This window comes from Megascapheus bottae, chromosome 23, assembly GCF_031878675.1.
Source record: "Megascapheus bottae isolate mThoBot1 chromosome 23, mThoBot2.hap1, whole genome shotgun sequence".
Lineage (NCBI taxonomy): Eukaryota > Metazoa > Chordata > Mammalia > Rodentia > Geomyidae > Megascapheus > Megascapheus bottae.
In genome coordinates, this window is record NC_143531.1 from 13,356,417 (window position 1) to 13,369,318 (window position 12,902).

At 41.6% G+C, this 12,902-nt stretch overlaps 1 protein-coding gene across 1 annotated transcript in view; it reads left to right on the top strand.

Annotated features, from left to right (window-relative positions):
- Manba (mannosidase beta) overlaps window positions 1–12,866 on the top strand; it is a 40,521-nt gene extending 27,655 nt beyond the window's left edge. The window contains exons 13-17 of the mRNA XM_090356746.1: window positions 2,890–3,054; window positions 4,817–4,961; window positions 8,381–8,523; window positions 9,608–9,862; window positions 12,529–12,866. Coding sequence (XP_090212872.1) covers window positions 2,890–3,054; window positions 4,817–4,961; window positions 8,381–8,523; window positions 9,608–9,862; window positions 12,529–12,774 — 954 coding nt within the window. The 3' untranslated portion in view covers window positions 12,775–12,866. The remainder of the gene's footprint in view (window positions 1–2,889; window positions 3,055–4,816; window positions 4,962–8,380; window positions 8,524–9,607; window positions 9,863–12,528) is intronic.
- Window positions 12,867–12,902: the final 36 nt, after the last annotated feature.

A 12,902-nucleotide genomic window follows, 5' to 3' on the forward strand; every position in this document is an offset into this window, starting at 1 on the left:
CACACACACACACACGCGCGCGCGCACACATGCACGCACGCACGCACGTGCGGGGGAAGGGAGATAGGGAAGTAGAACCCCTTCTCAGACAGTGTCTTCTGTCTGTCCTTCACCCAATGTTAACAGAGTTCCAGTCTGTGTATTTGCTTATTCTTCATATCTATTTAATTAGAATCAGTCATGACTGATTCTAATTAGAATGCCATGACTCTCGATTGCTGGATAACAAATGGATTTCCCACATTTTATTCATTCTTTTATCTGTTGATGACCATCTATGTAATGTCTACTTTTTGGCTTTGTCAATAATTCTGTGGACTTGCCCAATCAGAAGGGAACCTAGCACTCTGAGGAACCTGAAGTTGTTTTCTATAGTGACCACATCTTTGAGTATCTGAGGTTCCAGTTTTTCTACATTCCTGCCAACACTTGTTATTTTCCTCACATTTTCCTGTAAGTACACATTTACAAAGATTTCACATTTCTTTGACATTCTATTAGACCCAGCATCTCTCCATATGCTTATTAGTACTGGTATGTTTTTCTTTGAGAAGTACATAGTAAGATTATTTGCTCCGTTTACTTACTCATTTTGGCAGTACTGGAGTTTTAATTCAGGGACTCATGTTTATCATACAAGTGCTATATACCCCTTGAATCTTGCCCTTTGCCTCTTTTGGCTGTATTTTATTTTCCAGATGAGATCTTCAAACCTTTAGCCAGGATTAGCCTCAAACTTTACTTTGACCTTTCTACCTCTACTTCCTTCCACAGGCATGAACCATTATGCCTGGCTTGTTTGTTTGAGATGGTGTCTCCTTCACTTTTGCTCAGGCTAGCCTTGAACTCTGATCCTTTCATCTCCTCCTCCTAAGTCCTTAGAATTATAGGCATGTGGTGCCACACGTAGACTTCAACCTGCTTCAGTATTTGTCTTCTTATTATTACCCTTTTTTGGGGGGTGGGTTGGTTATGGGGCTTGAACTCAGGGCCTGGACTCTGTCCCTGAACTCTTTTGCCCAAGGCTAGTGCTCTACCATGTTGAGCCACAACTCCACTTTGATTTTCCTGCCCAGGCTGGCTTAGAATCATAATATCTCAGCCTCCTGAGCATCTAGAATTACAGATATCAGCCACAAATGCTTGGCTGATACAATTTAATTAAATTTTTTTTTTTTGCTAGTCATGGGGACTGAACACAGGGCCTTCTCTGTCCTTGGGCTTTCTCAAGGCTAGAACTCTATCACTTGAGCCACAGCACCACTTCCAGCTTTTTTCTATGTATGTGGTACTAAGGAATCGAGCCCAGGTCTTTGTGCATGCTAGGCAAGCATTCTTAACACTAGGCCAAATTCCTGGTCCTGGCTGATACAATTTTTAAAAATATAATTTAGATTTTTGTCAGGTATATGATTTTCAAATGTTTTCTTAACATCTATGACTTATTTTTTTTTTTTTACTAATCTAAGGCACAACTATTTGAAAATTTTCATGAGTATCAACTTACCAATCTCTGGAGCTTTTGGTTTAATTGCCAAAAACGTATTACCTAATCCAAATGATAATTTACCCTCAAGCTGTCTTTTACAAATGCTATAGTTTTAATGATTGCAGTTAGGTTTGTGATTCGTTTTGAAGGGTGTTTTATTTTTCCGTGTGGTCTAAGTTAAGCATCTATATTCACTTTTGTTTGTTATTGTACCATTTATTGGTGCATAGCTTTAAAAAATAATAATTTTCAGCCAGGCACTAGTAGCTCAAACCTTATGAGATTGAGATCCAGAGGATTGTGGTTCAAAGCCTTGAGGTGTGGCTCAAGTATCTGAGTGTCAGCTCAACAAGTGCAGAGCCTTCAGTTTAAGACTTGGCACTGACAAAACAAAAACAAACAAAACAAAAAAACATTGTTTTTTAGAAAAAGCTTATTATTTGACTTGTTTCTTCAACTCTGTTAAAAGTTAAACATGTTTATCAGTTTGTTTAGCAGTCACTGAGAAGTAACTAGTGTGAACACATACAACTCTCACTGTTGTATTTAGTAGTGCTATATTTCTTTTTTTTCCCAGTCCTGAGGCTTGAACTTAAGGCTGGGCACTGCCCTTGAGCTTTCTCAGGCTAGCACTCTGCCATTTGAGCCACAGTACTATTTCTGGCTTTTTCTGTGTACCTGGTTCCAAGAAATTGAATCTAGGGCTTCCTGTATGCTAGGCAAGTACTTTACCACTAGTCCACTCATGGCCTAACAGTGCTATATTTCTATTTAAGACCTAAGCCAGTTCTAACAGAACACTAATAATACAGTATTATTCAATTTTGGAAAATGAATAGCATAAAACAATATTTACTCAAATAAATAAGATGGTATTTTAAAATGCACATAGTAAACATCTTAAAAACTAGATGTGTTGATAAGGCAAGGCTTTTGAGAGAAATACCAAAATGTAAATTTCTAACTTCTAAGTGCCTAACCCTGCTTTTCTGATTTTACTTTGTACAAGACAAGTCTGTCACCCTAACAAGTGTGATGGGAAAACATTCAGGAAAGCCGGGCCACATTAAAAAAAATCTTAGGCTCTTCTTTTTTTTTTTTTTTTTTGCCAGTCCTGGGCTTGAGCTCAGGGCCTGAGCACTGTCCTTGGACTTTCTCAAGGCCAGAGATCTACCACTTGAGCCTCAGCACCATTCCGGCTTTTTTCTATGTATGTGATTGTGATACCAAGGAATCGAACCCGGGTCTTCATGCATGCTAGGCAAGCACGCTACCACTAAGCCAAACTCCCGGCCCTACGCTCTTCTTTTTAATGTGTTTAATACTTGTTGGTTGACAGAAACTTACAAGAAAAGTAGCTTTCCTGCTAAAATGTGTAACTCTCATTCTTTATTCACAAGGTCTCATCTAACATCGACTGGTCTTACAATAGCAGTTTTTCCTTTCACCGACAACATCATGCAAATGGTAACAATGAAATGCTTACACAGGTCAAACTTCATTTTAAACTCCCCAGAAGCACAGATCCATTACGCGTGTTTAAAGATACCATCTACCTAACTCAGGTAAGTCAAGTTCATGGTGAGGCCTAACAACTCTCTTCAGGCCTTATGGGATGGAAACCATTCTTCCAGTGAAGGAATTTATCTTCTTCACAATAAATGCCTGATAACACTTAAGACATGAAACAGTTGAGTCTCAGCATTTGTTTCTTTTTGGTATTGGTTCGTTTTGTTTCTCTCCGCATTTTTTTCTCTTGAGAGAACAAATTGTCCATGAAACTGTTATCTCCAGTTAACCATCAGAAAACCAGAAGTGGAGCTGGGCTTCCAAGTGGAGTACTAGCCTTGAACAAAAAAGCTCAGGGAATGGTGCCCAGCATCTGAATTCAAGCCCCCCAGTTGAAAACACACACACACACACACACACACACACACACACACACACTCTCACAATTGTTTGATCTGTGAGGTTTTTCCAGTGGGAAGAAATTTGAGGAGAAAAACAAAGTAGATGGTATCTTTAAACACATGTAATGGATATATACATATACATGTCGTACATATATGTATCCAATGCATGTGTGTATACATGTATATTTATGTATATACATATATAGGTACATATGTATACTCCTCCTGCCCCTCTTTACAGTTCTGGGGCTAATACTCAGAGCCTTGTGTCTGGGCTGTATCAATGAGTTACAACTTAACATTGATGTTATATAGGACATCTATAATAAAGAGCTTCTACAAAACAACAAAAAGACAGAAAAAGGTATTAACATGGATAGAAATCTTCAATAGACAATTTACACACAAAAGATATTTGCATGGTCCGTGTCTACATGAACAGATGTTTTAATCTGGTTGTTACCCAAAGGGATGAAAACTAAAACCTCGGAAGGGAACCCTACACATCCAACAAAATTGCTAAAATTGAAAAGATTGACATTAGCAACTGTTGGTAAGAAGGTGAAGCTGCTGGAACTTTGCAGTTTATTAGTAGGAGTGGAAATTTGTTTAGTCCTGGGAAAACCATTTCTGGCAGTTTCTACCAAAATGAAATATTTCCTTTCCTTTTAAATGTGCACTTAGAACAGTTCCTGACTATGCAGCTAAGGAACACAAGTGCCCGTGTCCACTGGTAAGCTTCTGAAACAGAGTTCAAATACAGCAATTTATTCACAAATGCCCAAACTAAAAATAACATTGATTTTTTTGTGTATGTGGTTTAAACCTGGGGCTTGGACACTGTCCCTGAGCCTCTTTGCTCAAGGCTAGCAGGCTAATACTTGAGCCACAGCTCCACTTCCAGCTTTCTGTTAATTAATTGGAAATTAGGGTGTCATGGACTTTCCTGCCCTTTGATTCTCAGATCTCAGCCTCCTAAGTAGTTAGGACTATATGCACAAGCCATCGGTGCATATGCTCCTGTTCTTCTTTGGAAGTCATATTAAAGTTCATTTAAAAATACATGGTTCTACTAGAAAACACATCTTAGTTTAAGCAGCAATCATTTTTTAAATTAGAAATAACAAAGAAGAATGTAACTTTTTAAGTAAAAGAAGAACACTGATTATCCTTAAAACATTCACATTATCTCTTAAAATACCTTTACCTTGGCATAATTTCTATGAATGTGCTAGCTGTTATAGACAGAATTTCTCAATAGTTTAGGCCCTACAATTTTAATAAGTAAATGATAACAAATAAAGTAAACAGACAATGGGGCTCTGCTAGTGTGTGTGTGTGTGTGTGTGTGTGTGTGGGTGGGTGGGTGGGTGGGTGTGTACACATGCACATGACTGCTTTTTCCCTGAATCAGGTGATGCAGGCCCAGTGTGTCAAAACAGAAACTGAATTCTATCGGCGCAGTCGCAATGAGATAGTGGGTGGTGAAGGTCACACCATGGGGGCACTTTATTGGCAGCTGAATGACATCTGGCAGGCCCCTTCCTGGGCCTCTCTTGGTAAGTGTTTTCAGCATTCTTTTTTTTTTTTTGCCAGTCCTGGGCTTTGGCTCAGGGCCTGAGCACTGTCCTTGGACTTTCTCAAGGCTAGAGCTCTACCGCTTGAGCCTCAGCACCACTTCCGGCTTTTTTGTATGTATGTGGTACCAAGGAATCGAACCTGGGTCTTTGTGCATGCTAGGCAAGCACTTTAACCACTAGGCCAAACTCCCAGCCCAGTTTTCAGCATTCTTTATGTGTGTGAGAGAAAGCAATACCTGTGAGGAAGGGCAGAGAGAGAGAGAGAGAGAGACAGAGAGAGAGAGAGAGAGAGAGAGAGACAGAGACAGAGAGAGACAGAGAGAGAGACAGAGACAGAGAGACAGAGACAGAGAGACAGAGAAGAGAGAAGAGAGGAGAGAGACAGAAAACAGATTAATTCCCTGAAAGCCACTCCCTCTTCCAGGTCTAGGACCCACCCTATCACCCTACTCACACTCCAGTCTCTCCATGAGCCTTGCTGGTGGCCCATGAATTCTGTACCCATAAATCGTACAACAGAGTAGCAAAGCATAGATGTGAGGATACAGAGCTCAGTCATGTGACTTGCAGTTTCTCATAGGATTTTGAGTAGCTTGAAGAGGACATTCCAGGACCAGCAGAAGATAAGCTTCAGTATCCTTTGTCCTGTATAAAAGAATTCTGTTAAGTTGAAAGTTGGCCCAGTGACATGAGACACTGTGTCATTGCTCACGTCCAGTAGGTTGTCTTTATTATACCCTGTTCGCCTCTTAGGGAGAGGTAGTACAGTCAGAAATCTAAACAGGAAAGTGTAGCAGTGAACGAGCTCAACTAATAGCCAATGAAACAGATAGTGTGCAGTTTCGGTGATTTCACTTCTTTGGGTGAAAAAAATTAAGGCCAGGTACCAGTGACTTACATCTCTATTCCTGATGGGGGGCTGAGATCTGAGGATTGCTGTTTGAAGCCAATCTGAGCAAGAAGTCCATGAGGCTCTTACCTCTGATTAACCACCAAAAAGCCAGAAGTAGAGCTGTGGCTTAACTGGTACTTTGCCAATCTGGAGGGCAAAGCTAAGGAACAGTGCCCAGGCTCTGAGTTCAAATTCCAATACTGTTGCATGTGCATGCGTGCGCACGCACACACGCGCGCGCGCACACACACATTCTCAGTCTAATGTATACATATAAATTTGCAAATGCAGACATCTGCTCATGCCTGCAATCCTACTCAGAAGGCTCACATCTGAAGATTACAGTTCTGAGCTATCCAGGGGAGGAAAGTCTGTGAGACTCTTATCTCCAGTTAACCACCAGAAAATGAAAATGGAGCTGTGACTCAAAGTGCTCGAGCACTTGCTTGGAGTAAAAGTACTTAGACCCTGAATTCAAGTTCAACAGCTGTCAAAAAAAGAAAAAGACAAAGTAGAGGGTTATTGGGGTGTGGCTCTCTACTGGGGGGTTGGGGTAAAGCTCAAAGCTCAAGGCCCTGAGTTTAGGCCCTAGCACTGCAAAACAAAACAAGGTTAAAAACACACAGTACTAAGAGCTGGAATCTTGCAACACTGGTTTTCCCCATCTTGACAGCCTGCCTGTGTATTCTGGCATCACTTTGTCTCCCCTGTCTCTGTCTTTCAGTACCACCATCCTTGAGTTCCTGGCTCTGTTCTAGGTCTTCTGCTGACTAATCTTTGACTCTCACAGCTGCCCTGAAGTGTTGTCCTCTGATTTACAAGTAAAACATGAAACAGAGCAGCTCTAGGAGGTTAAGAAGCAAGCTCCAGGTCCTGTGGCTAGGAGGCTTTGGAGCCAAGTTGAAACTTTCTCATTTTGACCTTTTAAGTGCACTCTATTAATCATTCCATTCTCTTTCAAAGTAGCTTAGTCACAAAATCTCTTTATAATCACCAAGGGGGAAAATAAGTGATCAGCATATGTCAGAAGAAAAATTGCTGAGCGGGAGCATGTGAGACCCATCTAGTTAGCTGAAAACATTTTCCCTTCCACATGGTAACTGGCAGTGTTTTAGAAAATGAACTAGAACAATTAAGTTCACTCCCTATTTTTAGAAATTCTAAACGTTTTTCTTTTCTCTTCCCTGTCTTTAGCTGCCTCTGTCTCTGTCTCTGTCTCTGTCTCTCCTTTTCTGCTAAGGTTTGGTGATGCTTTGTGGGGTAGAGTCTTTATTGTGACATATACCAAGACAGGAATATGTTAAAAGATTAGATTTGCCAGGAACTGGTGGCTCATGCCTGTAACCCTAGCTACTTAGGAGGCAGAGATCTGAGGATCAGGTTTAAAGCCAGCTCAGGCAATTCTCTGAGACGCTTAGCTCCAAATTAACCACGCTTAAACTGGAAGTGGAGCTATGGCTCAAAGTGGTAGAGCTCTGGCCTTGAGCAAAAGCACTCACCAACAGTGCCCAGGCCTTGCGTTCAAGCAATATGATCACACACACACACACACACACACACACACACACACACACACACACGTCCCCAGTTTAGGTTTGAGCATTCAAGATTCATTGTAGCAACAAACCACAGAATCCCACTGATTATTGACAAATTCTAATTTGATCCGAGGAGCTCTGATGAGTTACCACTTCATTGGATGTTTTCCGCCAATATGACTTTAACAGCTATATTTGCATACTAGTGTTTTTGCTCAGTTTTTGTGCCTGTGGGAAGAGGAAATTTTTGAATTCTATGTAATTCCCCCCACCTTCCCTCTCTCTGTTCATACTGGCCTTGAACTCAGGACCTAGCACTTTTGCTTGTTGATTTTGCTCCAGGCTGGCACTCTGCCACTTGAGCAACACTTCCACTTCTAGCTTTTTTACTGCTGAATAGGGGATAAGAATCTCATGAGGGGCCGGGAGTTTGGCCTAGTGGTAGAGTGCTTGCCTAGCATGCACGAGGACCCGGGTTCAATTCCTCGGTACCACATACATAGAAAAAAGGCAGAAATGGTGCTGAGGCTCAAGTGGTAGAGTTCTAACCTTGAGAAAGTCCAAGGACAGTGCTCAGGCCCTGAGCTCAAGCCCACAACTGGCCAAAAAAAAAAAAAAAAAAAAGAGTCTCATGAACTTTCTTGCTTGAGCTGGCTTCAAACCATGATTCTTAGATCTCAGCTTACAGGTGCCCAGTCAACTCCACAAAATTCTTATAAACAAATATTTGCAGTAAGTATTCACTGCCTGAAACATGGAATTACTCCTGCAGAAATGAACAAAAACAAAACCCCACATGTATGCCCTGAACTCTTGGAAGCAGAATGCCAAATGTCAAAGACCCCCTGCCCTCCCAATTTTCTCCCATTCTTACTCCAGAAAGATTCTGAGGGGTTGCACCCGGTTGAGTCATGTGAAGGCCTCTGACCACGTCCCCTGACTTTACCTGCCTCTCTCAATCATTTCAGAGTATGGAGGAAAGTGGAAAATGCTCCACTACTTTGCTCAGCACTTCTTTGCCCCACTGTTGCCAGTGGGCTTTGAGAATCAAAATGTGTTTTATGTGTATGGCGTGTCGGATCTTCACACAGACTGTAAAGTCACCCTCACTGTAAGTTATATGGATTCTTTTTTTCCTCCCTAAAATAGAAGGGAACTCTCATTCCTTAGTGGCATGGTTATATGACATTGGGAGAAATGAAAGAGAAATTAATTTCTATCAACCTGTTTTTGAGTCTGTAATGGTATATGGGCCACCCTTGAAGTCAGGATATGTACAGTATTCAGGTTCAAATTCTGATGTTCATTATGGAAACTTGAGCAAAACTTGGCATTTATCTTAGTGACTCCATTTCCTCAGCTGCAAAATCGTGTCAGCCTGTCTCCTGTTAGGCTTCCATGAATAGTGAAGGAAAGATGATATGACAATGAATTACATATACTTCAGTGTGCCATAGAAATGTAAGAGTATATTTAGGAGAAGCTGAGAATAGTCTAAGTTTGCAAAAAGAAATGGTTTAAAATGATGTGCTAAATAGTAATCAGTAAAACTATTCCAAATAGGAATGCAAGAAAATAAAATAAATTTAGCTACAAAGAAAAGGTAGAATTCTTATATTATAGCTAGCTAATTTGGAAATCAATGCTGAAGATAGGTTGTGCTTATAGAAAAATTGTAATGCGCTTTCTGTAGATTATAAATTTAATTCTCAAAACAGCCTGTTAGGGTCATTCTGTTGTTAAATTTGTGCATGTGTGTGTGTATGTATGCCAGTACTGAGGCTTGAACTCAGAGCCTCAAACTCTACTTGACTTTTGCTCAAGGCTGGCCAGTTGAGTGATATCTCCACCTCCAGCTTTGATTTTGCTGATTAATTGGAGATTATAGTGTCACAGATCTTCTTACCTGGGCTGGTATCCACTCCTGATCCTCAGATTTCAAACTCCTGAGTAGCTAGGATTATAGGGTGAGCCATAAAGCACCTGGTGATGATTCTGATTTTCACCTATGAAGAAATGAAGGTTCCAAGGTAGAATAACTCTGTGGCAGAGTGAACAGGACTCAGCTTCAAGTTTCATCATCTCATAACCAGTTCTGCTATTGTGACTTTCAATGGTCATCGCTATTATTCTCTAAAACTGTTACTTTCTATATTTTTGTTATAGTTCATTTGTATCATTTTCTTTCTTCTCAGGTGAGAGTCCATTCATGGCAGTCCTTGAAGCCTTTGTGCTCTCTCTCCATGGGAGGTCATGTGATTAAAGCAGGGCAGTCTGTGCTCCTCTATAAGGGGCAAGTATCTAAACTGCTGGGATGCAGGAACTGTACCAGGCAGCGCTGTGTGATTTCCTTCTACCTTTCAACTGACCAGGGACTCTCAAGCCCAACGAATTATCACTTCCTGTCCTCTCTGAAGCATGCTACGGGGCTCCTCAAGGCTAAAATCACTGTAAGCATCCATTCTCTCTCTCTCCTGGTGGCCTGGTGGGGCAATTCTGCGTTCGCACTAACATATGGTATCCTGCCGATTGTGACTTTCCCTCTGGACACTGAGTTTAGTGGAGAGTTGAACTAGGCCAGTTGTTCTACCACTAGAGCAATGCCCTTAGTCCTTTTGCTTCTAGTTTGTTGTTCAGATAACGTCACATTCATCTAACAGGCCTCTCAAAACATGATCCTCCTTACCTCTGCCTCCTGATAAGTTGAGATTATAGATGGGTGCCATCTTGTCTGGGCTTCATTTTTATTCATTTTATTATTTGTTTTATTTATTTGTGAGTTGTGGGGCTTGAACTCAGGGCATGAGCTTTTCTGCTAAAAGCTGGAACACTACTACTTTGAGCTGCAGTGCCATTTCTGGTATTTTGGTGGTTAATTGGAGATAAGCACCTCATGGATTTTTCTTCCTGGGTTGGCTTCGAACCATGATCCTCAGGTCTCAGCCTCCTGAGTAGCTAGAATTACAGATGTGAGCCACCAACATCCAGTAGCTGGTTTTTATTTTTAATTTAAGATCTGGCAGTTATTGATTCCTGTCCCATCACTCTTTCCTCGTGGGGCTGTGCAGAGGAGGGAGAGGCTGCAAAAGCCCTTCCGTCCATTATGCCTCTATTAGGCTCTGGGTTCCATTGTAGGTACTAATTAGCAAAATCTCTGGCTTTCCCGTCAAGGCAAAAGCAGCAGTCCTATAGTTACGAACATTGGAAACCAGTTGAAAAACTCGTTTTGACCTTTGATTTCTTACTCATCACCATGTCTTTGTCATGGAAGAGGGAGTAAAAATCCTAGCATGATCAGGATATGTTGGTATTAAAACTTACGCAGCTGGGAGATTTGGAATCTTGTCTCATTCACTGAAAACCTGTCCTTTTTCATCCTTTACCTAGTAAGTGGCAACATTTTTCTAGCTTTGTTCCTTGTTTTTGGCAAACTTTAAATTTGCCTTTGGATTTTCCTGTCTTGGAAAGTTAATGTTAGCACTATAAAGACCCTTCATCCTTGCATTTTATTCAAAAGTCATTTATTGACTTTCTGTTCTTATATGAAAGGAAATCTAAGTTACCTGTAACAACGGAACTAGATCCCCTCAAAAAACCCCTAAATAGGGCTGGGAGTTTGGCCTAGTGGTTAAAGTGCTTGCCTAGCATGCACAAAGACCCGGGTTCGATTCCTTGGTACCACATACATACAAAAAAGCCGGAAGTGGTGCTGAGGCTCAAGTGGTAGAGCTCTAGCCTTGAGAAAGTCCAAGGACAGTGCTCAGGCCCTGAGCTCAAGCCCAGGACTGGCAAAAAAAAAAAAAAAAAAAAAAACCCTAAATAATAACAAATTGAAAAAAAAAAACCAACAACAATTGCATTCCAGAATTCCAGACAGGCTCATATTTTAAACTTTTGACTTTGAAAGCATTTTTTTTCTTTATTTTCTTACCTGGTGAAAATTGGGAGTGAACTCAAAAGAGTTTCTTTATTTGTCCTGCCACATTTGTATTTCAATGAGACTTGTCCTTAAAGAGAGGGAAGAATAGAAATAAAGTCTATTAGCATTCATTTGGGAGAATATATAGGCTGGATACTTGTCATCCAATCCTCTCTGAAACCAGTGGGTGAGTGCAGTCACACGCAGATAGGAGTTTTCCTATCAGAGGGCTGCAGCAACAGTGAACAAGGTTTCAGTGTCTCTTCTGGCCTTGACCTAGAAGCAGCAGCTAGCTTCCTTAGTGACCTCTGTGACTGGCTGGGATGAGTCACGTGACCCACCTGCCTTGGGCCAATAGTGAATAGGGGTTGTCATTTGGGAATTTCACATTTACCTTCAAGCTTGAGTCTCTGACCCTCTAAGGTTACATGATCTATTGTCCCTTCTACTTCTGTCTGTTCATAACCCATACAAGTGTACACACTTGAATTGCATATACTAAAAACAGCCCTTTGAAGTTCTCTATGTGGCATATTACATGGAAAAAATGATCCTGCCATGTGGCCTGTGTGTGTGTTGAAGGGCCATGTTGCACAACAGACCCATAGCTTGAACAACTAGGAAATCTGACTCCCTGAGAGAGGCACACAGCTTGTACCTGCTGGGGAACAGCTGATTCTCTCCCTGACCGAATTCTAATGAACCATTTAAGAAGACTGGAGGCCACTTGTCTAAACTGCAATCTGTTTGCTGAGATTGTACATACAGAATTCTCACAGGTTAAAAATGCTGCCAGCTGGGTTCTGGTGACTCACACCTGTAATCCTAACTACTCAGGAGGCTGAGATCTAAGGATCCAGATTTGAAGCCAATCTAGGCAGAAAACTCTGTAAGACTCATATCTCTAGTTAACCAGCCAAAAGCCAGAAGTAAAACTGTGGCTCAAGTGGTAGAACACCAGCCTTGAGTGGAAAAAGCTAAGGGAGCATGCTCAGACCCTGAGTTCATGCCTCAGCAGACACACGCACACAGGGAATTGTTATGTATCTGAAACTGCAGGAAGCACAGGACTTGAGCAGGTGTACATCAAAGCCCTAGGCTCTCACCAATGTCTGCTAGACATTCTGTACATACTCTAAAGCTCTTCCTTTAACCCTGATTCCAATTATCTCCTTTTTGTTGTTGTTGTTTTTCTAGGCCAATATCTCCCAGCAAGGTGACACGTTTGTTTTTGATCTGGAAACCTCAGCTGTGGCTCTCTTTGTGTGGCTGGATGTCGGAAGCATCTCAGGGAGGTTTAGTGACAATGGCTTCCTCATGACTGAGAGGACCCAGACTGTACGGTTTTACCCCTGGCAACGTACCAGCACGAGTGAACTGAAGCAGTCTTTACGTGTGACCTCCCTGGCAGATATTTCAGGTTGGGTTTACAGTAAGCACTGAGAATGGAGACTGTAGAGAGCCTGGCTGCAGAGGATGGGAGCCTTGGGTGAGCTGAAGGGGCCAGAAGACCCATCTGCTTTCTACTGCATGTCTGACTGTCAAGTTTGGCTGGGAAGGGCCGTTACCAA